The 27,365-nt window shown below is 40.5% G+C and overlaps 1 protein-coding gene across 1 annotated transcript; it reads right to left on the bottom strand.

Annotated features, from left to right (window-relative positions):
- Positions 1–15,947: 15,947 nt before the first annotated feature.
- PTAC16 (plastid transcriptionally active 16) lies at positions 15,948–18,695 on the bottom strand. Its single transcript, XM_086490151.1, has 5 exons — positions 17,830–18,695; positions 17,064–17,522; positions 16,919–16,987; positions 16,781–16,839; positions 15,948–16,690 (listed from the first exon to the last, which is right to left on the bottom strand). The coding sequence occupies exons 1-5, from the start codon at positions 18,451–18,453 to the stop codon at positions 16,105–16,107; spliced, it is 1,797 nt and encodes a 598-aa protein (XP_086346277.1). The 5' UTR covers positions 18,454–18,695; the 3' UTR covers positions 15,948–16,104.
- Positions 18,696–27,365: the final 8,670 nt, after the last annotated feature.

Here is a 27,365-nt window from a genome sequence, read left to right as displayed (position 1 = left end):
TTTTGTTGTCCTTATGTTGCCCTCCTTGTTTTTAATGTTTGTCTATTTTTTATATAATCCTTTTTCTCTTAGAGCCTTAACAAAGACCTTGTTGGTTTAGTTTCTTAGTTGTAACTTATATAAGGTCAAGTTGGACTGTGGCTAGAGGTCCTTGTTGATTTGCTAGCTTAGTACTCCATTTATTTAAGAAAGCATAACAACATACTGTCCTCATCGTTTTCCTAGACAATCAATCTCATAGCACGAACAACTTTTGTGGTGATGATGGTCTCCTCCTTCCTCATTTCATCTTTTGTGTAGCCTTTGTGCTCGCAGCCCTAGCCTCTCTTGGACCCCTCTAAACTTTGGCATCAAACCAAACATTTACTATTTGTTGAAAAAATATTTTTTCTCAACAAAAAATATTGGAAATTTGACCAAAGGAAGGACATTAGGCATTATTCTTGTAAATTCAATTTATGCCTTTGATTTTGATTGGCAAGTTGTCCAAAATATGATGGCCACATGGAATTTTCCTTTCAATATAATTTTAGACACTACGGATGTTGACTTATGGCCGGCCAAACATAATCGTGCTAATGTGGAAAGGCAAAACTTCTATGGATAATCTGTGATAAGAAGAGGGCCGTGCATTGAATGCTACTGCAAGGAAATATGTGTGAGTGTTGTTGCTTTTAGACTAATACTTATACACAAAAGAACATATCAAGTCAAAAGACAATTGGCTTTAGACAAATGACAAGGATTAGCACAAAAATGACTCATTCTTTGATTCATTTTGTACATCATAGTGAGAATGAGGTATCATTCTAGTGATTTGTACATAAGATAATTTAAAAAAATAGATACTAAAGTACAAAGTCCAAGTACGTCAATGATGGATAGCAGCAAAGCCAAAATGATCCTAAGTAAAGATAGAGTCATCACCTGCATCGATATAAACAAGATAACAGATTTGTTAGCCTTGAATACGTATTACAAGTGTCAACAAACCTATCAGTTGTTATCCATGTCCTATACTTAAAACCTTTTTAATTTATATCTACCATCCAAAAAAAGTAAATGTGGGTATCTTTCTCGAAATTAAGCAGCTGCCATTTGTTTTAAAGTAATCAGAAAGCTATTGCCCATTTGATTAAGTGCAAGGTATGTTTCTTTTAATTCCTTTTAAATTCTTTTTATCTTGTGATCATAAGGTCATCACTCCTTACAATCCAAGGAAGATTATAGGTTATAAGTAGGGTTACTAGTTTATCCCAATTTTTTAGGAAATATATACGTATTTATTTAATTAGGTTAAGTTTTGATCAGAAGGTTATCACCCCTTCTGATCCAAGTGTCTTACCCATGCTTTTGTCCCATGGTGTTTGTGTTTACAAAGTTGTTAAGCAAAGTTACTTCCAATTTTCCAAGGTCAATGTTTACAAGATGTATCACCAATATAACTTCACAAAACTAGCCAGAGCAAGGCAAGCTAACTTGTGAATATGAGAGCTCAATTACCACCAACAACCATACTATTTATCACGCACATATTAGGGATCATTACTATGGGAAATTTCAGAATTATGCTAGTTGAGTTGAGTAAAAAAGACTATCCAGTCTCACCAAAACTCAAATTAGGAGCACTCCAGCTACCTTTTCCTATCATAAACACGGATTTGATTTAGTGTGATATAATCGATAAAACAATTCCAACTTGCAACCATATTTTTTATATATTTGGTATAAAATGAACAAAATTTGGAATGTGAAGTGAAGTAGAATCAGTCCATACTGCTCAAAACATCAGTATAAGACAAAGCTCCAACCCTAGGTCCTATTCCGGCCATCGAAAACTAGAGCCAGGTCGAACATTTTTAGTACCTCAGCTTGTGAAGACCATAACCAGCTCTCAGCAAGAATAGTAATGTCAACAATTATTGCTTCAATGCAATAAGTAATCACAATTAGTAAGTTTTGGACCCAACTAGATGCCAGGCTCCTTATTCAATATCAAAGTGGGACAACCTAAACCATACAGTAAATCATCAAGGGATGATTGATAAAATACCATAATACTTGATTATGAAGCCCTGTAGTAAATAACAAGGTTTGATTGATAAAATCCCCTTTTATATTATGCACGCTCAATTAAAATCATCAGGCTGGACCCTACAACAGATAATTCCAGATACCATATATTTTGGCATAGTAAATGATGATTTGCTAAAGGCATTCAGAAACCATTAGAGTCAGTTCAGCCCCAAAATGTAAAGCAACAGTTCTCTCAACTAAATTCATATCAAAGTAGCGTTTTCCAGCCACCTGCACATGAGGCTTATCAAAAAGCCGGAACCAACTAACATAGAGCCAGAACCAGCTAGAATCACCAATGGCCACATTATAACAACCAATTACACCCATAGTTTAGGCATGCCAATGTAATATCATCACATTTAAACCAAATGCTAAGCTATGCCAGACACTACTACAGTAGAAGTGATCTTGGTTTTTGTAATGCAATATAAAAACAATAGTATCAACCCTAGATTGGTTTATTCCAAAGCCCTAATACTAATTGCAGATTCCCATCGTGAACCCAGCCCTTAGGTCACTTGTGAAATAGCCGTTATTAGGGTATGAAACACAGGAAAGCTAGGTATGTTAGTTAGCATATGAAACATTCCAAGCCAGCAAACAATCAACCATAAGTGGAATGTTGTTTAAACCTATCCAAAATGCACGGGGTCAAGACACCATAATACATATACCTGTATAACTAATCTAAAAAAGTATCATCAGGGAAATATTGCCAAGCCAGGACACAAAACCCAAGCAAAAAAAAATCAAATTTTCCAGAAGCCAACTACATCCAGAGGTATAAGGAGCTTGTAAAGCTTCCCCAAAAAATTATGAATTGTAGCTAAACCTAATCCAAAAAAAATATATCTAATGTATTAAGACTATATGGTATACCATATCAAGAAGCATCATTTTTTTACAGTCATCATGTACTTAATGCAAGTTTTAACACCATCCGGCTGATCCCTGCAAAGCCTCAGCCTATCTCGTCCAACTCCAGATTGAAGAAAAGCCTCCACCAACATGCAAATCCAGTCATCTATATGTTAAAAAACCAATAACAATGTTACATCATCGACCTGCAATGCATTGACCATCAACACAGTGTGGGCTAGCAGGTGAACTCCCCAATCCATTTAACAAATGACACCGAATAATACGTTATATTCAAGGCTAAGTCATTGACCTGTAAAGTATTAACCAACAACATAGTGTGGGTCAGCAGGTGAACTCCCCAATCCATTAACCAAATACATCTAGTAAAACAGTATAGTCAAGGCTAAGAGAGGCTAAATTGAGTCAAAGAAGTGGCCAAGAAAAACCATTTTCACTAAAGGTAGCTTTCCTTAACAAACAAGTATTTTCAACTTTATGCAATCTAACACAATGAACACTACGTCAGCATCAGTATTTTCAAATGATGTGAAACCATTAGATTCTCACCCAGATCATCATATTGCAGGTCAGCAAGAAAAACCGGCGACCCTATCCAAGAAAAATTAATACCATGATTCATGACAAAGTGGGGGGGGGGGGGGGGGGGGGGGGGGGGGACACCTAGCCATTAGATCCACACTGGAGTACAACTCAAAAAACCAGAGCCAAAAGCAAAGCAAAATATGGGTTGGCACAGTCATTAAGTACACCTTAGGCAGCCATATACTGTAATTTTAACCTTTGTTAAACCCAACAGAGTTATTCCAATGCCACATTTCAAAATCTTTAATGCACACATCAATGTTGTAACCAATTCACAGCCAAACCAAGAGAGGAGACAAGTTATATATGTTTTCAATAACAACACCAGTACGACACCAACCAGAGCGATTGAGTTACGCCCTGTGAGCTCCAAAATGTAACAATTTAGGATATGAAACTCAGCAATAACAAGGCATCAATGATTTCCACAACACAGACAATAAGCCAGTAAGCAAACCACGCTCCTCACTTCACATTATGCAAGACCAGATAAGATTCAAGGCTAAGTGAGGGATGAGAAGATCCCTCACCTTTGCAAAGAATTTCCATCAGTTGAATAAGGCTTGTGACGATTGTCTCAGCTCTGCTCCAAGAATCATCACAGCACTCTCCTTAATGAATCATAGGAAATGAAAGCCCCCCCAGTTTGTTTAGCGCAAAAAACATTCCCAAGGCTTTGTATAGAAGATCAGCTTCTACAGGATCGAGATTGTAGCTCCATGTGTAGTATGCAAATACATCGTGATGGCACAAGTGGGGGAGAGAAGAGAGAAGAGGGAAGAAGGAAGAGGGGGACTAGGGAGAGAGTTTTCAAGCAACAGGCGGGGTCGACATCTTGCACCAGAGTCGGCTCATGTTGGGGGGATGAGAGACTGTCTTTAAGAATGTGCAAAAAATGATTCCAGGGTTATAAACCCATTAAAAGCCACTTTAGGGTATTGTTCTCCCCCACGAGTCTTGGCAGTTTAGTCAAATGTAGTTTAGGGATGAGTTCCATCAGATGTACACAAGCTAGATGTTCTAAGCCAATAGAAAGTTTATAAAAATATGTATGGGGGTAACATCAACCCACGACCAACCAACACACATGAGTTAGATCCCACCTAATGCAAATAACCAAAAAAGGGCTATAAGCCGAACAGGGGGGGGGGGGGGGGGGGGGGGGGTGTTTGACCCATAGGTGAGCCATAAGTTTTCTAACCCTGGGTGCTCCCAATAGGAAGTGTCGACACAATGCAAGACAGTATAACCATCAGATCACACTATTGAGACCAAAGCAGAAGCGAATTCATGGAGAAGCAGCCCTAGTAAAGCAAAGTGACCAATTGTGTGTGTGTGTGTGTGTGCACGCGTGCTCAAGTTACTTATAATAATTATGTCACAAATGAACATTAGATGTTCAAAGACCATCATACACTAGCACAGTAAAGAGGTCATGTACAAATCCCATTCAATGTTTAAACAATAATGTACAACAAAATCTAAATGAAAACGGGTTATAGTGACCCACTCAACAAACCAATGAAGACATGGCACCAAACCACTCATGTAGTATTATGGAGCATCAACAATCCAATTTCTACAAGCATTAAGGAAGGTAGCCCTCACCTGCACCCATAGTAACAAGAGAACGAGTCATTGACTTGTTATTGTATGCAGGTGATGTTGGGCATTCGAGTTGTTATCCATGTCACAAAAATGAGGCAAAAAATGAATTGAGTACTGTTATTTTTATAAAAGCTACCCATTGTAATTATGAGATGTCATCAAGTCATTATTTCACCTCAACATGCGTAACCCAAAGAAAAGGGCAAGCAAATGAAACCCAAACTAAAGTTTCTGACTCAAAATCTAGACAGCATAATCAATAACCATTCGTGTCAAGAATATCATAGCAGACTTCCCATGATCCATTCATAGTGTACAATCTTAGGTGGAAATTAGAAACATCTAATTTGTCAGTCCAACGGATCTGTAGATGGACCTGCTAGAGCATAAGGCAGAAGTCCATCCAAAGGCCAGAGCGTATTTCCAACAAAGCCAAGTTCATTCATACTCGTAAAATGCAAAATCGATTAACCAAAAAGTATACCCAGATCAAAAAACCACAAAGAGTTGCATAAAGCCACATCTATAATCAGTCCCAATCCCCCATTCACCACAGATAGGCATTGAGAGTTTCACCATCTGCTAGCATGGATCAAAAAAGTAGACAAGCATACATGAACACTTAGGGGTTAGTCATAGATATCTGCAGACAAAACCCACAAGTATCAAGAAGCCATTCATATGGGAGTAAACCACTTCTCTAGCCATTATGTCAACATCTGTATGAGTCTCCAAGAAACAGAACTGCATCAATCAACACAAGCCAGTAATCATACCCTTGTTAGCAACACCATAGCATTATGAGACCATTGTGTCAAGAACAAAATGAGCAATAGAGTATTCACCAAAACAGAACCTAAAGAGCTGGCAAACAACCGATAACCAGTCCGCACCTAGAAATTGTACCTCCATTGACGGAGTAGCCTAGTTACATGCCAATAGGTGCCCATAGTAGGGTTAATGATACTTTAGAAATATATACAATGGCCAGCCATAACATACCATTTTAATGAGTATGGCTAGCTAGCAATATGATACACATGAGCCAAGTAAAACACCTTACCTATAATAATATGGATACCGAGGTAAGTTATGGTACTAGTCAGAAAAAATCAATCAGACTCATCAAGGAGTTTGGACAGCCATGTAAGGTCTTAGAACTTCAACAACTCAAAATAACCTCAATGATTATGACCCCCAACTGCTATCATTCACAAAAAAACAATTGGCACAAGTCAAATAGCAATACGCTTTCCCCAAACCCCCGATTCAAACTCATCAACCAATAGTCCAGGAAAGTAAACCACCAAAATCAGCCTGGCAAAGTCCAATATAAACCCACCCGAGCCATATTCGGCCCTGCAGGAAATATACATCCATACCCAAAAACCCATAGAGATAAATTGAAACCCATAACAACCTATGTGTTTGTCTTTCGCCCATATATCTTTGCTCTCAGCTAGTCGCTTCATAAGTAGCCGCGGGTCCTACTTTGTACCAAACTCGGGTGAGTCACCATACTGCTGGCAGGAAAGAAACAATCCTCAAGTAGCATATGGACCCATAACACCCCTTCATCATTGCCAGCGAGAAACTCCAGCACATGGTAATGCAAATCCTTCCCAAAAAACCCACCGACGGTGCACAACTTCCCCATCTATGTATTATGCCCATGTATTTGTTATACGGTGAGAATAATAAACAAGAAACATATGGCATGCCATAAAAACAAATAGAAATATTCCCAAGTCTTCCAAAAACTCGCCTTGTTTTTCTAGCCAAAAAAATACTTAGTAGTCACCTTTCCATAAACCCATTCACGACAAAGCACCTTTTATTAAAAAGACCAATTCCTTCATTCTGATTGGTGCTTAATAATTAAGCAAGCATAGTTATAAATATAGACATATATCATAAGGTCTGAGTTAGAGACCTAGTGTGTGTGCGTGTGTGCGCCCAATCATTCCTAGGCACCATACTCTATTAGGTAGTAGGCCCATAGAGTATGGGCCTACTTCCTAATTAGAGTACAGAATGTAGCTGGATCAAATTTGATCCCATGCCAGTTGTGAGACAGAAGATATTTGCAACTACAAGAAATTAAGTCCCTTTTTTTGAATCCGTTGCTGTAAATTTACGCATAAGTGTGCACAAAGCCTCATAAGTTGTAAATACATCAGAAGAAGAGTAAGCAATAAGAAAAACCATGCCAAGAAATGTGTGCAAGGTATTTTTAAACGGTATATTGATCTTTTGCTTTACAAGTTTAGAGTCAATTAGACCCAAATTATCTCGTTTCCAAAAGAAGCAGATTGAATAGTCACCCATCAAGGGGGTTGATAGAGTAAAACGAACATTTAAGTATTTAGTGTGGCTGACAAACCACTTATCATTCTTTAGTTCCGTCTGTAAAGTGAGTTGGTTCAATTTTTTAAGAAAGAAGGATATATATCACTCAAATACTCTGAAAAAATTGGATTATTAATATGGAGTAGTTCATCCATGAAACAAAAGGTGTGATTAAAGTTTGAGAATAGTTTGACCTTATCCGAATCAACCATCATTTTCAATACGCATTTATATTCAAAAAAGAAAATATATAGGTTACACATGATTGGGGAGCAAGAAAATCCCATAGGGATCCCCATATCTACATGTAGAAAGTATCACCCAATTGATTGAAACAATGATTAATGATCCATATAATATATTGACAAAGATCCTCTTCACCAAAATTACGAGGAGCCCTAAGCTTAGAGTTTCGGACCTAGCAGGCTTTTTTGCTAAGATAAATACTCTTATAGCCAAAAGATGCTCTATGCGCAAAAGCTAGCGAGGTTAATTTACATAGAACATCCAGAAGGCCAAATGTACCAGTAAGTGGTATATTCTCATAACACTGTGTTATGTATGCAGTGAAGATATTAAAGATATCTTGGGGTAGATTAATCAAAACTTCTATTGAATTTTTTACCAGCCAAAACGGACAATACTCAATACTTTGAAATTGTTTTAAGTCACTCCTCTTCGTAACATAGGTCACTTCAAGTTCGAGGAGTATCAGATTTAAGCACTGGGTAACATTGAACGTGATATTAATAAACACCCCATTGGACGCATCTAAGATCCAGTGAAATATATGTTTGTGACTTTTATAGGTGGGGAATAAGACAGGCAATTTTGGAAACCCAATCTCATAGCCCAATCCACTTCTCCTCATTGAGTAGGGTGGCAATCCTACCAGGTGAGTCCCAGAGTTTATGGAACTCATTATCATTGAGCCGATTAGTAGCTGTCGCAAAAGTCAATTGTTTACACATAATGGATGCCGTATTAGGTGCTTTCTCCAACCCAATCATGAACCATTGATTTGTAAGTGTAGAGAATAAACACATAACCGTGTGAGCCAACTATTTTCAAGGCTGAGCCAGCTTTGAGGTAAGTTACCAATTTTGATGAGAAAGATAACGCCAAGAGTATGGGCTAAGTTATGTTGAGCATTTTGCTCCAGTTGGAGCTTTAAGGCCAAGGTTGCTAGACCAGTAGGGCTGCAAGGGCTAGGTGTGGATTAAGACGGTGAAGGGGAATATGATTGCAGCCCCTTACTTAGGAGGCTTCTAATAGTAGAATCTGCAATAATTGTCAAATCAGTAGTACACACATGTTCACCAAAACCTTCAAGAGACTTGCAGTAGTCAGAAAAAAAATGACAATTACATTCAGAAACTAAATCCCTTTGAAGAAAGTCATTCAAAGACACAATTCATTTAATTGAATCATGATATTTCCAGCCAGAGTGATATTCAGAAGCAACACATGAGTCCCAAAAACTGCATCAAAGCATTCATACATAATAGTTAATCCTAGGAGGAATAAATTCCATAAGTTTTCTAGTAAAGAGGCAGATCAGTTGCACCATCCTTCTTTGGGAGGCAGAGTCGTCCCCACCAATAAGTGCTGGACAGGAAAACCTCTACCTCTCCCCCTCTTCGTAAAGCTTCTAGACTTACCTCTTCCAAACATAGAATCGGTAGAAGAAGAGGGAGTTAAAAAAGAAGTGGAAGAAGAGGATGAAGAAATAAGTGTATTGGGGCATTTGAGGACTTGTGACTCCTCATCTTCGACACTTGGTTTGATAAGACTCACCATGTTCTTAATACCTTTGTAACCACCATAACTAGTTAGAAGCGTGCCACACCCATCAGACCCTAGATCCTTAAGAATTTCACACATTAGTACCACCAGTACTGAATAAACGCAGTCTGTGCCAAAATAAGCTCCTTAGCTTGTCCCCCGAGCCATGAACAAAGGAGGGAAAGATGAAACTCTGAAGCCTTCTTTGAAAAAATTATTTCCAGACTATTGAGAGCAAACCAAATAGCATGATCAAACTAAATGATACTTGACTCACACGGAGCCTTAGGATCCAGGAAGCGGCATGCACAGTTCAGGTATGGTCTAAAAACATTCCAAAGCGTCTTTGTATAATACTCAACATTATTCTTACTGAAGGTCATAGTATCCTTGGTTTTGACATACATACCAGCATTAGACCCACACTTCTTATCATCTAAGAAGATCATATTGAAGGGTGCCTTGATAAGTTCACCTCTGTCAAGGAACTCAACGCCTTTGAGAATCTTCATTCTACATTCCTCCATTGCCGCAACTCGTAAGTTAGCGAGGAAAACCAACGCTTCCATAGAAATAGGTGCCAAAAAGCTCTTATTCAAAAGCAACCATCGCTTATGTTCCACTCCGAGGGATTCCACCTCGATCTGTTGTATCGATAAGAAAGGATACACCCAAGAGACCTTGGGGACCATTTCCAACAAGGACAATTCACTAAGAGAACACACATCCTTCTGAATTCTCTTACAGCCTCCAAGGCAACAACATCTCTACAAAAAAAGACTATTTATAGGCGGTACAACCAGGGTAATAGGAGCCAAAACAAAGTTGGGGATGAGAATACAAAACTTTCGAAGCTGATTAGAAAGTTCAGAACCTAAACATGAGAAATTAGCCAGAGCTTGATTGTGATCTTTAGCCAGTCCCAAAAGATTGGCTATATTTTTAGATAGAAGCTTAATTCCATCTGAGCCACCCTTAACTAACAAAGCAAGGATCTTGACCCATTGATCAAATGAAATCCAGTGAACAAGGGATAGATTTGGATCCATAGATGCTTTCGTAATCATCCATTGATGGCTCCGCAGAAACAAGAGTCAATCGACAAATACCAAGTTTCAAAGACAGTGGTAGTTAAACAAGAATCCTGTCAGACTCTTCTTACCAAAGAGTCTGCCCAAAAAAAAAAAAAGTTAAGATCAGAGACAAGCTAAAGTCAAAGAGACTAAGTTTAAGTGCAGTAGCAGTAACTGTGTCCAAAAAGTATCCCCAAAGAGCATGAGTGATAAATAATGTATATTGAAGGTCCTCATACGAACATGTAACAATGAAATAGTAAGCAGTAGAGAAGCAAGGTAAGGAAACTTACGAGAGATAAAAGAAATCAGGTGGTGGCCCTAATAACTTGATACCAGTCAAGTCTACAGACTACAATGACTGTGTATTAGAGCCCCTTTCATTATAAGCCAGAAACACTCATGTTAACAGGCTCATAATAGATAGAGTGCCAGAGTATGGGTCTCTGGTAGGTTAAGAGACTTAATCTACCATTTGTGCTAGAAGTGTGTGTGTTCAAGTTACTTATAATAACTATGTCACAAATGAACATTACATGTTCAAAGACCATCATGCACCAGCATAGTACAGAGGTCGTTTACAAATACCATTCGATGTTTAAACAATAATGTACAACAAAATCTAAGTGAAAACGGGTTATAGTTATAATGACCCGCTCAACAAACCAATTAGGACATGGCACCAAACCACTCATGTAGTATTTTGGAACTTCAACAATCCAATCTCTACAAGCATTAAGGAAGGTAGCCCTCACCTACACCCATAGCTGTTGGGATTCAGGCCAACTGGCCGGACATCCCACTTACTACTAACCCATCTACTAACTTAACCATGTATACACTTATTCTTTAATACAATAGAATAAGGAGTTGCAACAGGATAACGTTGATGTGCGCTCCACCCAAAGCATGTCTCTCTCTCTCTCTCTCTGCTCTTGCACTTGCACTCGCACACGCTTCCCGCAGCACCTTCAACTGGTATCAGAGCACGGTTTGTGCTTGCCGTTTTCGCATCTCTGCGCGCATGCACTTTCAAAAGTGCAAACAGGTTTTCGATTTCGGCATTGGCAAATTCAGCGTTCCGAGAGCGTTTCCAATAGGTGTCCTGGGGTTTTACCCCCCTTTTGAAGTTGTTCGTGCAATCGAAAGCTTCATTAGAGCTACGCTTCAAGAGTTTTTTATATTTTTTAAACTCCACTTTTGCTACAACTACAGGTACAGGTACAGGACACAGGTACAGGTTGTTTAGAGACTATTTTGGGATGGTATATAGCCGCTTTATGGTTAACATGTACTATTGAGATGGTGTTTATGGGATGATCAGGAGCACTTTTTGGCATCGGCATTGTCTCGGGATTTTTAGGCATACATCTCCTCACAGGTTCTTGCATACATACAGGACATCCAGGTTTCTTACAGGTTGCAGTGTTTAGCATCAGCACATATTTCAGTGGAAGTATTTGATGCACATATGCATTTTTTTGGCACTTTTGATAGTGCTTAAGCTCTTTTGAGAGCGATTTTACTCCCCGCAGGGATTTCTTTACTGCTTGCACATTTCGTTTGGTGCCTGTTTGAGCGCGTATACTGCACCTTGCAGTATTGTTGACAGTGGATGTACGTTGAGATGCAGAAACTGCCATATGTACCTTTTGTGGAGCCAATTTGGCTTGTTTCTGGCAGTCCCGACCGTTCCTGAGACTCGATTCGGAGGCCCTTTCTAAGACTGGGCTGGTTTCTTGTCTGCATAACCTTTTGTGAGGGTCGATAGCGTGAGTTTTTCTTGAGCTGGGGGATTCTCGAATGTTGAGATCCTTTCGGTGATACAGGTTGTTGGAGTACTCCTTTTTCGTGGCCTCGCCATAGGACATGTATAGAGAGGGCTAGGTGCATTTGATGCCGTGTTGGCAGTCTTGGGTTAGCTTTTTACTTTTTATGCACAATTAGTGGTTGATGCACCTGTCTTATGCTCTGAGAGCATTACTTTTTATGCATTACTGATCTCTTGTGACAATTTTGGATAGAGATTCTGTCAGTTTTTCTGGAAAAACTCTGCTGAATTTTTCCCAGAATTACTAGTGTTTATCGCCATATTATCTTTAGTCTGTAGCCATGTCATTTAGTGGTGAAAAGGATATTTACAATATCCAAAAATTTGATGGGACAAATTTTGCTATCTAGAAAGAGCAGATTCAAGATGTTCTTATACAAAAAGGCCAGTTGGATCCTATCATGGAGCGCCCAAAGGGCAAGTCTACATATGTTGAGTGGGAGAAACTTGATGCTAAGGCCAAATCTACCCTCCATTTGCATTTGGCCGAATCTGTGTACTTTACTATAGTTGGAGAAAGGACCGCTAGAGATGTATGGGATAAATTGTGTTCCAGTTATGAGAACAAAAGTGCCACTAATAAGGTTCTCTTGATGAAGGAGCGGTTTGATCTTCGTATGAAGGAAGAGGGCACTATTTCTACTCACATTAATGAGTTCAATATCATTTTCACTCAGTTGACCACTCAGGGTTTGGTCTTCGATGAGGAAATCAAATGTATCTTCTTGCTATGCAGTTTACCCTCGTCTTGGCATACGTTCTGTACTGCGATTAGCAACTCAACACCTGGTACCGGTCTAGTGTACAATGACATCCTTGGGAGTCTGTTTACCGAGGAGATTCGCAGAAAATCTCTCGAAGGCAAGAAGGATAGTGATGCGTATGTTGCTAGTGATAGACAGAGGGGTTGCACTCAAAGTCATGCCAAAAGCAAGGAACGTGGGGGCTCACGCAATAAGTCTCAGGGTTCTATGCGTACTGTCGAGTGCTATCACTGCCATAAAAAAGGGCATGTGAAGAAGGATTGCAGGAAATGGCAGCAAAGCAAAAAGGATAAACAATCCGGTGAAACTTCTAAGTCTGATTATTCAAACAAGGGCAAAGAAAAGTTAGAGGAGATCAATGTGCTAGAGTCCTCAAATGCTCTTATTGTGGAGACTCTTCCAGCGGTTGTTATGCCACTTACCTTTGACGTATATCCTTTGAAACATAAGGATTAAGTTCTTCCTGTGTTCCAAAAGATTTTAGCACTCGTTGAGAATCAGTCTGGCAAGAAAATCAAGAGGTTGCGGACTGACAACGGTGGAGAGTGTGTCTCCAAGGAGTTTGACAAATTTTGTGCTAAAAGGGGGATTAAAAGGCAGTTACTACACCATACATACCAGCTCAGAATGGAGTTGCTGAGCACATGAATCGTACAATTCAGGAAAGAGTCACAGCCATGCTTTCTAGAGCAAATCTCACACAAGGCTTTTGGGGAGAAGTGGTCTTGACCGCAGTGCACATTAAAAATTGTTCGCCTAGTACGCCATTGAATGATGAGATTCCAGAAGAGTTATGGTTTAAACATAAGCCCCACTATGACCATCTATGTGTTTTTGGTTGTGAAGCTTATGCTTACGTGCCTAAACAACTTCGACAAAAGTTAGAGCCAAAGTCACACAAATGTATTTTCATTGGATATGGTGCAGATGGAGAGATGGGATATCGTCTCTGGCACCCGGAATCTCATCGAGTCATCTGTAGTTCAGATGTGATCTTCAATGAGTCGAAGATGCATAAACAACCTATCAAGGATAGAGATTCGGAGTGTCACTTTTGAGGATGTTGCCTCAGAGACAGTGAAATCAACTCAGCGGGCTAGTGATGTACCTTCCACTAGCAATGCTCCAGAGGGAGCGGATAACAATGGTCAAGGAGTGAGACGGTCTATTAGAGTCTCTCATCCAGGTCTTGATTACATCATGTTGACCGATTGCGGTGAGCCAAGCTGCTGCCAAGAAGCCATGATGACGGATGATGTGGTAAAGTGGGAGCAAGCTATAGAATAATTATATCTGAAAGTGTTACAACTTTCTATATTTAGTGGTTTGAGTTGGATTATGGTGTATTCGGAGTGATATTTTTGGTAAAATATCGGATATATGTTATCAACACTATCATATATTTGTAATACCTTTGATGTGTTGCATGATGATATACTATTGGTTACACTTAACAGTCTAGGGCCAAAGTAAAAATCCTTGGATACATTTCATTTTTGCTAGAGGCAATACACCAAATTTGAAGAATTGGTTACTCTATGTTTACAAGATGAGGGGAAGCTTTTGAAACATGATGAAAATATGAACTTTACATGGGCATGTAAGAATCCTAACTTTAAGGGATCAAGGCTAATCTTTATTATAGTTAAGGAAACAAGGGCATTTGTTAAGCTCCTTTTTCATAGACCTTTCTAATCTTCCTTTTACGCGCTTGTAAGGGGTGGAGCTAGGACATTCTTTTTTTTCTCTGTCTTTATGAAAGTGAAGGGAACAAGGTGGTGTGGCGTTAGATTGTGTAGAACCAAGGGCAAAAAAAATTTTAATTTCTTCCAAAATAATTACTTTTAATAAAAATGTCAAAAAGTTTCCCAAAACCTACCATTGACAAGTGCAAGACAATTTATATTCTTAGTTTCTACTTCACAATACCTACTCACATTTATAAATATTTGTGAGCCAAAAACTTTATTCAAGAGACGTGCACTGGTTTGGGCCAAGAAATACCAGTCAAAAGTTTTACAAATTGCCTCAACACATGTGATGTGATTTTCATATTGCATTGATCTGACCGTAAAGCCCATTAGTAATGAGCTCACCGAGGAATTGATACACAAGTTGGCAAATGTGGTTAGTAAAAACGATGTGCAGAAAGCTTGTGACAAAGTTGGAAGCAATTCTAAGGCCTACAACGCTATGTTTCAACTTCTTCAGGATGCCTTACAGGAGATAGGCATTGTGGAGAACTATTGCTAACAATTTCGACACACCATTACTTGATTAATGACTTTAAAAAGCCTTTGATTAAGTAAGGTTTTGTGAACATACTAAGTCTACTTTGGAAGTGGATGATAATAACCTAAGCAAGGCAAATTTCATACTCTAAGGATGATCTGTCTACAAGAACATTTCATAGCCATCCAAGATTCCGATTTCTCTTAATAATGTGACATGGCAGCTTGCTTTCAAAGCCAAGTTGAAGTCAGCAAAGAATCGGAAAAACTTTTGTTTGAAATACTTGGATCTATTCCAACCTTGCCAGATTGACTTTTGATATGCAAGATGTGAATGTGCTCTCCAACTTTCAAACTTGTAACCAAAGGGTAGGGGTGACATACCTAAGCCAGCAACTGTCTCCCAACTTGGATGAGGATATAGAGTTTGCCCACCACCTTCTTGCTATGGCTGGCCTCTAGTTAACCTTGATCCCAAAGGCCCCCTACAGAGTTCATATATTTTCTAATTACTTTGGTCCATCTCCATGACTTTTGCTAGTGAGCTTTTGGCAATCATAGAGGAGCATAACATCTTGGCGTCAGTCTAATGTTGTGGGGGATGGAAATTCCTACATTTGCATCTTGGATTTAAAAGTCCATTTGTATTTTCGGGTGCTTGTCAGATCCTAATACTCTGCCCTTAGCCCCCTTACCCCCAAAAGTCTGCCCGCCAGCCCTCCATAGCTAATAGGAAAAAATGCTTCTCGGGTGCTTCCATCACTCCACACAATGTCATGTTGCACTACAAAAAAGAAGCATACATACAAAGCAGACACTCAATTACATAAGCCTTCCCTAGTGTGGCTTAAATCACTTGAGAGATCAAGAAACCAGGCAAAAAACTAGAGTGTACAGTTAATGCTCGGGTGATGGTCTCATCAAACCTCGTCTACATATACAGTCTCCTGAGTGAAGAGTCCACCAAAAATGGAGTTCACCTGTGGTTTTGGCGCACTAGCAGCAACAGCCGCCGGGGTCGATAGGGCCGGTTCCCGTTGCTTCTTCTTCGATGGTGATGGTGGTGATGGTCTGCTCGGCTTGCTGCTGGTGGTAGTCGAAGGGGTCGGCTTAACTTTACTCATAGATAGGGAGGGAAAAGCTGGGAGGGAGAAGGCTGGCAGAACAGGAGCAGGAGGTGCATCACCTCCCTTGGCCTTAGAGAACAGCTGCTGCGGCCCAGGTAAATCCTTGATTCGAGCAGCCAGGCTTTCAACAGAGGCAGCAGCAACCGCCGCTTGCGCCTGGGCTTTCTCAGCCATGGATGCTGCCTTTGCTTTGGCAGCAGTAAGCTGCTTTGCTTCTGCCTCCAGCTCCGCTGCCAGCTGTGCGGCCTGGCGGGCCTCCTCTACTGCTGCTCGTGCATCCGCTTCAGCCTTCTCACGCAGGGCCTTTTCTCTCTCTTCCTCCTCTGCCTGGGCTCGAGCAGCAGCCATTGCTTCACGCCTGCCATCCACAGGTATAGAACTGCACACACAATTCACCGTGAGATAAGAATTGCCATGAATAATGCCGCCTCCTGACCGATCCTAGGAAGCGAGCGCTGTGCAGACCTACCTTAGAAGTTCAGTGATAGGGGTAGCTTCTACAGAGGCACTTGTGAAAACTTCAATAACCTGTGGAAAGACGGTACAATTTATATCTTTTGTAAGAATGCAATGAAGTACATTCCGAGACAAAGATGCGCAGGATCACCTTGTTTTCTGCTAAGGAAGGGCTGGCCACTATTTCTGCAACAATAGAGGCTACCTGCCCCTTGGAGATCTGGACAGCCAAACACACTCGTTGAATAAACAAGCATCTTGCCTGCAGTAAGATGTGGATGAGCAGAGAACCAAACCTTGCTGCTTTCAAGTGAGGCCGTCGTTCCTTCCTTGCGCACGACAATGTTCGGTGTGTCCGGGGACACATCATCTACGCCATCTGTTAGACTGCTCTTCAAAAGGGTGTAGCTCATGTCCGAGTCGACTATCTGATTGAGGAGGTCCGAGATTGACACCGCAACTGGCTTGCTGAAAAGCTCGGTAAAGAAGGAGGCAAGGCCAGCCAAAGGATTCTCGTCTCCTGCACCTGCCCCAGGCTCATACACTACAACCAGGTTAGCAATATTTGCTAGCTTTGCAGCTTCCACAACATTCGATGCATCCTCAAACGACACCTTAGACCTTGGCCCATCCTCAGAAGGTCCAATTGTCACCACAACTTTAGCAGCACCACCGATGGCCTTGGCTATGGACTCTACACTCTTAAAATCAAATTCAACGGCATTTAACTGCTTTGCCTCTTCTCGAGACACCACCTGCAAGAATGAAATTCACCATCATTAAACCCAAAACAGACGAAGATGATAAGCAACTTCATACATCAAAAGTTTACGCGCCTTTCTGAGGGCCAAAGATTCTGAGGCTTATAATGAGGTACTATTCCTTGACTATACTCAACCCATCCACGTGCTTAACAGATTAACAATTAACAACAAGTAGGATCATGATTTGTTCTTGGTTTAACTTAAAGAGTGTCAATCCATGCAAGATCATGAGGCAGTGATAGAATGGAAAGATGAAGCGCTTCCACATACAACAAAAGAGAAATGTGAAATCTCTTACTCCGTACTGAGTGGCGAATTCGGCAAGCTGCTGTGCCACAAAGAGGTCACGGACACCTGCTCGGACACTGAATCCCTCGCGGAGGAGCTTCTGTACAATCCGAGCCCCAATCTGGCCCGTCGCACCTGCCACAAACACAGTCCGGGGGTCCTGCCGCCTCGGTAAACTAAAGGACAGGTCCTTGGTAGCAGGAACTAGGACTCCTCCTTTGGCGGAGCCGCTTGCACCCTGCTTCTTTAAGCTGCTGCCCAAATTCTTGAATAACTGGGTGCCAAACTTGCCAACAGGCGACGTGTCCTCCTCCTCTTCCTTCTCATCATCCTGTTTCTTTGGTCCCCCAAATCGAAAGAGCCTAGTGCCAGGCCTCGCCTCTGGGGGCTCATCGGTGGCCGCCTCCTGCTTCTTGTTGAACTTGAAAATGCGGGTTCCCTTCTTTGCATCCTGGGCCCTCACCAGAATTAGATGGCGATTGCTGCATGTTTGTCTCTGCGAAAACAGGGCAACCGGACGAAGGGAGGAGGAGCCATCGAAGCAGCTGCTCTTGCACGCACTCAAGGGCCCGCTATAGCCTTCTGTCTTCACCTGAAAGACCTGGATCATCGGCGTCATCCGGCATACAGCCATGTCTACGCAGAAGACAGAGGCGCAGCAACGACTTCAAGTGACGGAGATCAGCCACATGCACACTATACACGCACTCGTCTTATCCGACTACCGCAGAAAGACAATCTGTGTAGCTCCATTCTTGTGCGCGAGCGCTCTGCTCTCTTTCGCTGCGCGATGCTGTCAAGTAACGCGAAGATATGGTGCAGGCGTCTGCAGCCCCTTCATTTGGCATGGCGGTCCCCCATTGGAGCTTCCTTCAGTCCACTTGTACAAGCTTGAGGATAAGATTTATTTTCCCCCAAAACTAACTTGCTCATCTTTGAAGGTTGACCCAAAATCGTTCATTTACGGGTGAAAATACTTTTAAGATTTACTCCATAGCAGTCCAAAAGAGCTAACTTGGTTGTTTGAGCATTCATCTTTGGTGACCAGGGGCCACGGTCATCGGTTCAAATGCAGCCAAGTGACCCGTTGGCGCTCACTGACGTACTTTGTCCTCTTGCACGGGAGTTGTGCGATTTGCACCAAAAAAAAAAAATCACTCCACCTCCTAGAAATTTAAAGCTACTATTTGTGAAAAGAGAGGGAAAAAAATAGTCTTCACCAAATCAGGCATAACTCCCTCATACAAGGTTGGATTTCGAAACCTTTTTCATCAAAGTTTATCTCTTTTCAAGCTCTACAACTTTGTAGGATAAACCAAGAGCTAATTATGAGATTACAAAGGTTATCTGGTTGGATTTGCAGACTATCTAAAATTTTAGGAGCCTACTAGTATTCCCTATACTACTATGTAATGGGGCTTCTTCTTGTCATGATTATGTAAAATTTCAGGAGCCTCTACTAGTATTCCATATACTACTATGTAGTGGGGCTTCTTCTTGTCGATCTCATGATCAAATCTCTACAAATCCCACCCCTTTTCCTTGCTATATACTTATACTGAGTGTCCATTGATGCTTTGAAGAGGAGGAGAACAACAAATGATGATCAAGGAAGCCGCTAAGTTTCTTGGGTCATAGAGATCTTAGCCTTCACGGTCCTATGTATACTCAAGATTCTCTTTGTTGTAAAGAGCTCCAAGAGCATGATCAATGAAAAACCTTTGGGGGGGGGGGTAGTCTTATCAAATCCATCCCTCAATTTTGTGTCATCTCATGTTAATTATATTCTTCTTAATTTTGGTTATAAGCATGCTAGTTTGAATATGTATGTGAAAATAACGCTATGCTAAGGTGAGTTTATGCATAAATCAAGCTAAATTTATTTAAGATTTTATGCAATTGGCAAGTGTGCTCTTTTATTTAGCCTTCTTTGTTCGATCGTATGTTGTATTGTGGTGGGGTAGCTCCCTTGTTCGTCACTCCCTTATGATGGTGATGATGTGTTGCTTTAGATGTCATGGCTTGTGTGACAATGGCTTACTTTGTAAATTCTTTGGTTTCAATATATTTTTCACTTACAATTTATGAGTTTTGCCCAAAAAAAAAAAAGATTTCATTGGTGTCAACGCATTAAAGTTTTTCTCTCTACCATGAGGTAGAGAATGGTCCTAGCATATACTCTTTAGGAGTAGTAATCTTTTCTCTAGCTTTTAAGCTATTTGTTAAACGGAAAGACAAAGAAAAAAGAAAACATAAAGTGTTTAAATATAACCATGAAGAATAATCCATCTAATGAGATTAATTGACATGAAATCAATTTTGAGGAAGATGAAGCTTCGACACAAGGAAATGCAATAAAGTAAATAGTACAAAGGTTGCATGAAGCACAACATAATTCCAATCTTGTTCTCAATAAGGGAGTGAGTAGGTTGAGAGGTTTGTTGAACGAGAGAAACCACCTTCTCAAGAATGACATGCTTAATAGCTCTCCTAGCTGCCCACAAAGAGGCGAAGGTCTCCCTTAAGCAAAGGTTCTTCTTTCAAGAGTGGTAGAAGTGAAAAAGGTCTCTTCCATCAAAGGAGAAGAATATCTCCCTCACCATTACAAAGTCCTCCTTTTGACCACTCCCAAGAAGCTAGCTCTCATGAAGCTATGTCAAATGCAATGAAACTTTCTTTACAATGATGCAAAAGGACATATCATGCACGAAAGAGAGCATAAAAACTACAAAAGTTCAAGGAAGGGGACAAGAGCATCAACTTTCTTTCTTTTGATGGCAGTTATGGCCACATAGACAAGGTGATCAACTTCATTCAACAGTTTGGTGTTGCTTTTGGAGGAGGGTGAAAGAATTCAAAGTTTACAAGATCTTTAGTTATGGTTTGTAGTTTTATGATAATTTTTTGAGAAAATTACAAAATACCCCTCTAATTTGTGGAAATTTCCAAAATACCCATCAAATTTCAAACATTTCCAAATTACCCCTAGTATTTTGTCATAAGTTCCCAAAATGCCCTTCAAATCTTCCAAAATTCCCAAAATACCCCTAGTTGTGAGAGAGTAAATTTCTCCAAAGTTCAAAATTTCTTGAAGCTTTATTGTCTATCATACAAGATGCTAAAACTAGAATTTGACTTGGTTATGTAGGCTTTGGAGATGAACTGCTTCATAATTTTTAGACATAATTACCTTTTTTGTGAGGTAATTTGTGACAAATTTCATGCTACACACTAAAAAACGGATCTCAATTGTCAAAAAAATAAAGATGAGAAATTTTGAACAATCCAACCAGAATAGATACAAGTGTATTTTGGGAATTTCCACAAATTAGTTTTGAAGTTTGAGGTTTGTCCAGACCCCATCGCCGTGTGAAAAGACACATCCCTAAATTTTGACTACTTGAGGCTTTTGTTTCTGAAGTCTGAATCCAGAGGAGTGAGGAGTCGTACCTGCCATCGTCCTACTTGCTGTTGCTACCTTGACCTCAGAACTGTCCATCGTCGAGTGTATCAACGGTATTGCCAACCTGCTATGGTATGAGTCTCCGACCTACACGAGCTCAGAGCTGCATGGAAGCGGTGTCATTGTCCACTGTGTTCAACCTGCGTGAGTTCAGAGGTTCTCTGTCTAGGTAGTGATACAAGAAGTCGAGCGGCACTCCTCTGAGATGTGGGTAGGGAAGAGGGGAGGCTGGCCCAAGTTCCTCACGATTTCTACAGGTATCTGTATATTACAGCTCTTAAAATTTTGTTGTTGCTTCATGATCATGAGTTCACGCCTCGTGCACCTTGCGATTTCTGGTCCTTGGACTTTGGAGCGGTCTACGCATGCTACTTCACTCTGAGTCTTGACAGAGACCAGTTTACACAAGCCTTGGGGTCTCCTCTCTTCACACTTGGCGCTTTTGCCACCGATGGTTCACGCCTCTCCATGTCCGTAGAGTTGTTTAGGGGACAGTGTGCAGGCTAGGAGCCTTCTATGTGGGTGCAAATGCTTGTTCAGTCTGTGTGGTAATCGCAAAGAAGAAATGTAGCTTGCACCATGTGGATCGGCTTGGGGTCAGCTTGCTTCTAGTGCTGAGGTGGATGTAGGACCTAACAAACCTGTCAGGCACAGCTTTATGCTGATTGAAGAATACCTATGCTCTATAGGTCCTATCCATTACTTGCTCTGCATGCACATTGCATCACCCATGCCCTTTATTTAATTTAGGCTATCCATAGTGCCTCAAAAATGTACTAGCTAGTGGTGTTAACCGCATATGCTTTCAGAGTTCTATACGATTCAGTTATATCTACCTGTTTGCAATTTAAGGTCACAAAAGATGACTGCGGTGCTTGCTCCATGTTTTTTGACAACTGGCCAACTTGCTTACTTTATTTGTAGGGACTGGCTTTGATCCTCTTGGCCTTGTAGAGGTGCCTGAGATTTTTGAGCGATACAAGGAGTCTGAGCTCATTCACTTTTGTAGATGGGCAATGCTTGCTGTGATTAATAAAAATACATTTTCCTTGATTGTGGATCAAAAGTTAGCTGATTGAAATATGTCCTTGCCCTTACATTGAGGTATATTATTAGTTGTGATGTCCTTGCATATGTATGAGGAACATGAATCAAAATGGAGGTTAGTGAATACAAGTCATTAATTGTTGATATATAATGGAAAGACTATAATTTTGAACTATGTACTCATGTATGAAGAATACTAATCAAAATTCAAGTCTTTGAATAAGTGGTGAAAATATTGTTAGTGAATTCTAGTTATTTAGTTATGGTTATTATTATGATTGAAAGATTGTTAGTAATGAAGCTCGACTGCGATCTTAACACATCTTCTAACCAAATGTTGTTCTTGCTTCATTTGAGGAACACCAATCAAAACCTAGATTTTTTAGTTGATTATCTTTGTAGAAACATGATGAAGTCATTGTTAGATGAAGGTTTGTTATTATGTAGCAGATTCTCTCTCTCTCTCTCTTTCTCTCTCTCTCTCTCTCTCTCTCTCTCTCTCTCTCTCTCTCTCTCTCTCTCTCTCTCTCTCTCTCTCTCTCTCTCTCGCCCCCCATCATGGTTCCTTGGCTCTTCTGCACCATCATGAAAAACACTCCATTGGCATGTATATGTTACACACCATTTGATTATCAATCCTTCTAATCTGGCATGTGAGCCTCATCCCTTGAGCTAGGCAACCTTGTGAGCCTTTTCTTCACTCGGTGATCCAGCCCAATCTGCGAGCCTTTTTTTTGCCCTCGGAGATCTAGCCCAACCTGTGAGCATCTCTCTCCCTTGTTCGATCCTTGTGCAAAAGCCTCTTTGTTATCACTGCTTGGTGGCCTATTAGATTATGCCTATTCATTTGATTTCTTTTGCAAAGGTCATGCTTTCAATTTCTGAGAAGTGCTATCATTTCACCTTTTGCAATGTTGTGGACATTAAAGAGAAGATGAACCAAAAGCGGTACACTTGGCTATGGATCGTAGCATAGGCATAGAGCAGACCAGAGAGATTTCAGCAGGCAGTAAGTTGTGTGTTGGAGATGCTTGGTCTCACAACTCCCATGGTTTTGGTGAGAGTCGCAAATATGTACAATGGGATTATAGTTGCATTAAAATGTCCAATGTCCATGCATTTCTTCAGTTTTTGATGCAACATGCATTGACTTATGCCTCCTTGCAATCAAAACTTATGCCTCCTTGCATCTTTGCAATAGCGTATTGCTTAGCTACTCTTTCTGTATGGAAATATCAGGTGACAACTTCATCATAGCCACATGTTCTCCATTTGAAATTGCACTTGATGAGGATATTATATGGTAGCTCATTTATTATTGACTTTAAGTAGCACAATTTAGTACTTTGGAAGCTTGTGAGTGTAGCTCCGTGTACAATTCTAGTTTCTAGACACTAATGAGCTTAGCTATTGTTTGGTTATGCAAAACAAAAATGGTGTGCATCTCTTTCTTGTATTGTGTATGTAGCTTCTCTTTCGAATGGTATTTTTCATTTTGTTTTTTCGGGCAAAAAGTGTAAAAGCATGTATTTTTGCAAAAGCATGTGCTTCTAAAATTGTTATGTTACTAGCATTATACGTAAAATAGTGGGTCATTACATTCCGTACGAAATCCGTATGAGGGGGGATGGCTCATTGCGAGAACGTGCGTATCTTGTCTGTATGTAGGGGGTAGGTTAGCATGTAAGATACCATACATAGGAGGTTTTCTCTAATTTTGATGCACGCAGGTGACATACCCCCATTACTAATAGTGAATCCCCCGGGAGCACGCTCTAAAGCTCAAGAAGGGGGAGTTGATTCAAAAGCATGTAGACAAGTTTTGGTATTGCCGTATGAAAGCCATTTTCTTCAAACAAATTGACGTCTTAGAGGAAAAGAAATATTATTTTGTAGGGATTTTTGAAGGTATGTGCACATAGGTTAATGCGCGAAATCCAAAGACAATCTCAAAAGTCATACACCACTCCATGGTTGCTATCAAGATATTGTCTTCCAACAAGATGTCTTATAAAGGTAAGGCATATGAGAAGAGTGAGAAGGCTCACTACAATGAATATGTTTCTCAAGATCACAAGGTTAAAAAAAATAAGAAAGACAAGGGTGTAAAGAAGGGGGAAAACAAGCTCTCACCTAAAGAGCTTGAGAAATATAAGAAGGAGAATTGGTGTTTTAAGTGTGAAAACCAAGGGCACAACTATCATGCATGTCCCACAAAGCATGCAAAGAAGGACTCTCCTTATGCTACGCATGTCTCTTGTCCCATAGAGGTCAATCAAGAAGCTACTCAACTATGTTATGCATGGGGTAGGGTTTGGGAACAAAGTACCTTAATTGTCTTTGACCATGGATCTACTCATGGCTTGATTTCGATTGAGTTAGCTCAAAAGTTGGGCATAAATACTGAAGAATTGTGTCATAAAAACTAATATCTAATTCTCCCAAATGATTTTCTCATGTTAAACTAATCATTTAATATGGGGAAGTACCAGGGGAGTAAAAGTGAGAACATTGGTAACGCTGCTAGACGGGTCTCTTTCAGGGATCCAAAGGAGGGAAAATAAGGATCCAAAGGGGGACACTCTGCAAAAGAGCAATGTGCTTCAATGGAGCTTAAAAGACCTAAAATTCAGCTCCATTAAGACTTCCATAGGCTAAAGTTCCTAAAGTTAATTCAATTGTCTAATGGCCAAAGTAGGGGAAAATTGGATGGTCATGGGAAGACTACAAAGCCTTCCCACATCCCTAGGAAGGAGGGGGCGAGCCCTGATAGTAGGGGATGAGAGAGAAACACACACACACACACACACTCCCAAGCTCTCCCCAAAGGGAAGAATGGACACATGGCAGACTCCTAGGCCAGTTTCCCCCAATTTTCCCTCAAATCCTATTGGATGGCCATAGAGGTGGACAATGAGAATTAGGTTAAATAAAATTATTCTAATCAATTAAAAAATGCTTTATAAAAGAACCAATACTAAATTAAGCTCCCTAGAAGACTATTGGACAGTCTACCAAGGGGTCTAATGAGCATCCAAAAGCCCAATGGCTTGCCTGATTCCTATTGGCCAGAAGACTAAAAGATCCAATGAGAGTTTAAATGAATTATTTAATTACCTAAATCTCTCACAAAAGGGGAAAGGGGGATACATGTCACACGGCTATCAATTATGCTTCTAAATTGTGATTGGCTAAGCTTTGCAGGATCCAATGGGAGTCTAGCATGAGTAAATAGCAAGAGGGGTCGACCAAGAGGAGAGAGAGAGGGCTGCATTTTAGTCTCACATTGCACACACACAACTCATGTGTGCAAGAAGAACTCAATCTCCTTCTCCAAGCATTGGGAAGTTGAGGCCTACACCAACAACTCTTGGCTATGGATGCAAATCCAACCAAGTGTCAAGCTTCAATGGCATGCTCATCTCCTCTACCATGCTAATTACTAAGCTAAGCTATGCTATTAAAGTGATTATGTGAGAAGAATACTTCTTTCTTGTAAGATACATCTTCTTCCTCTCAATCTATCCTCATTCCCTGCTAGCTATCACCACTTTTGATGGTGTGTGAGGTCTTGGGACTGAGGCTAGGTGTGTTTTTTTTAGCATATTTTGGTGCATGAAGCTTCCATCTTCATTGCACCGATGATTTTAGTCAAGGAACAGAAGAATTGTATTGTACAAAAGTCTCCTTTGATAGGAGAAGCTATAATACAAAGCCTTTATGGAGGGGGGATCGGCTCCATGTAAATCTGGTCCTCAATTGTTATTAATGGTTCTATTTCTCTCTCTTTTCAAGTATTGTTAATGCCAAATTAGCTAGGTGTAAATTGCTATGTTGCTTTCTCAAATTAAGTACTCTCTCTATGCCCATTAGGAACTTGTTCTTAATGAAATGTTCCCTATGTTATCAATTTTCGCTACACACAAGTTACTGGTGCATTAAATGTTGCATTGATATCAGAGCTATTGGTTTCTCTTTTCTTGCGCAAGAAGAGAGGTCCTCGAGCTTGCTACAAATGGTTGGTGTTATTAATTGCAAAAGAGTAATTAGAATAGGGATTTTTCATCCTTGAAGCATGTCTGCTTTATGCAGTTAACGGGGATACTGTCGAGAGATATGGTCTTAATAATGGAGTCCTACGGGGCTTGCCTATGGCTTAACCATTGCCTATGGCTTAACCAGTATTGAGCTATTAGAAGCTTGACAGGAATCGGTGTTGTCTTGGCTCTATTGAACCCTCTCTTTTGTTACTTGCACTTAATAATATTAGAGCCACGGGTATGGATGCTTGAGTGCTTATCTTTGAAGGTAAAGAGGAGTAGTAACTAGGGCTTGAAGTGCCAAAGTACAAGTAAAAAATTACACCTAATATTTTCTAGTATGGCTGACAAGGGAAAATAGATTGAAATGAATGTTGATAGCTTTGCTTTTGCTAATGAAAGAGCAACTAATGATGCCCCTATGCTTGTAAACTATCTTGTTTCTAGGCTTCAACAAGCCCTGGGCAACCCATCCCTCCAAGGTGAAGTGCTACAACAAGTGCGCACCCATGGTATTCTCCAAATTACTTCCCACCAAGAAGAAAGAGTACCTAGGAAAGCTCCTGGTGAGACTTCCAAAAGAGGATTCTCTCCAATAAGGGAAGAAGAGGAGGATCCGTACGAAGGGCTCAAAAACTTACTAGTTGATGAGGCATCTCCGTCCCAAAGGAGAACCCAAGTTTCAACGATAGAGCCCCCACCAAAAGAACGAGAAAGAAGTGAGTTTCCTATCACCTTGACAGAGATGGCTCCACGAAGATGGCGGGTAAACGCTCTCCAACACCCCCTGAACGGAGAAGACCATCGCATACTTCTCTACACCATAATTCAAAGAGGGAAGAGAGAAAACAAGAGAAGAAAAAGGCGAGAAAGAGGTCACGCTCTTCTCCATCTTCTTCATCCTCTTCCTCTTCTGAAGAAAGTGATGGTGCAGAGAAGGAGGAACAAGGGAATAAAAAGGCGAGAAAGAGGTCACCCTCTTCTCCATCCTCCTCA

The sequence above is a fragment of the Adiantum capillus-veneris genome, chromosome 19 (assembly GCF_014529385.1).
Source record: "Adiantum capillus-veneris isolate H3 chromosome 19, ASM1452938v2, whole genome shotgun sequence".
NCBI classification, from domain to species: Eukaryota; Viridiplantae; Streptophyta; class Polypodiopsida; order Polypodiales; family Pteridaceae; genus Adiantum; species Adiantum capillus-veneris.
This window is presented reverse-complemented; position numbering and strand designations above follow the sequence as displayed.

Coding starts and splice junctions, on each gene's coding strand:
- PTAC16 (XM_086490151.1), bottom strand. CDS start 18,453: ATGGCTGTATGCCGGATGACGCCGATGATCCAGGTCTTTCAGGTGAAG. Junction 16,840..16,918: donor CTTCCTTAGCAGAAAACAAG/GTGATCCTGCGC, acceptor GTCTTTCCACAG/GTTATTGAAGTTTTCACAAG. Junction 16,691..16,780: donor CCTATCACTGAACTTCTAAG/GTAGGTCTGCAC, acceptor TTGTGTGTGCAG/TTCTATACCTGTGGATGGCA.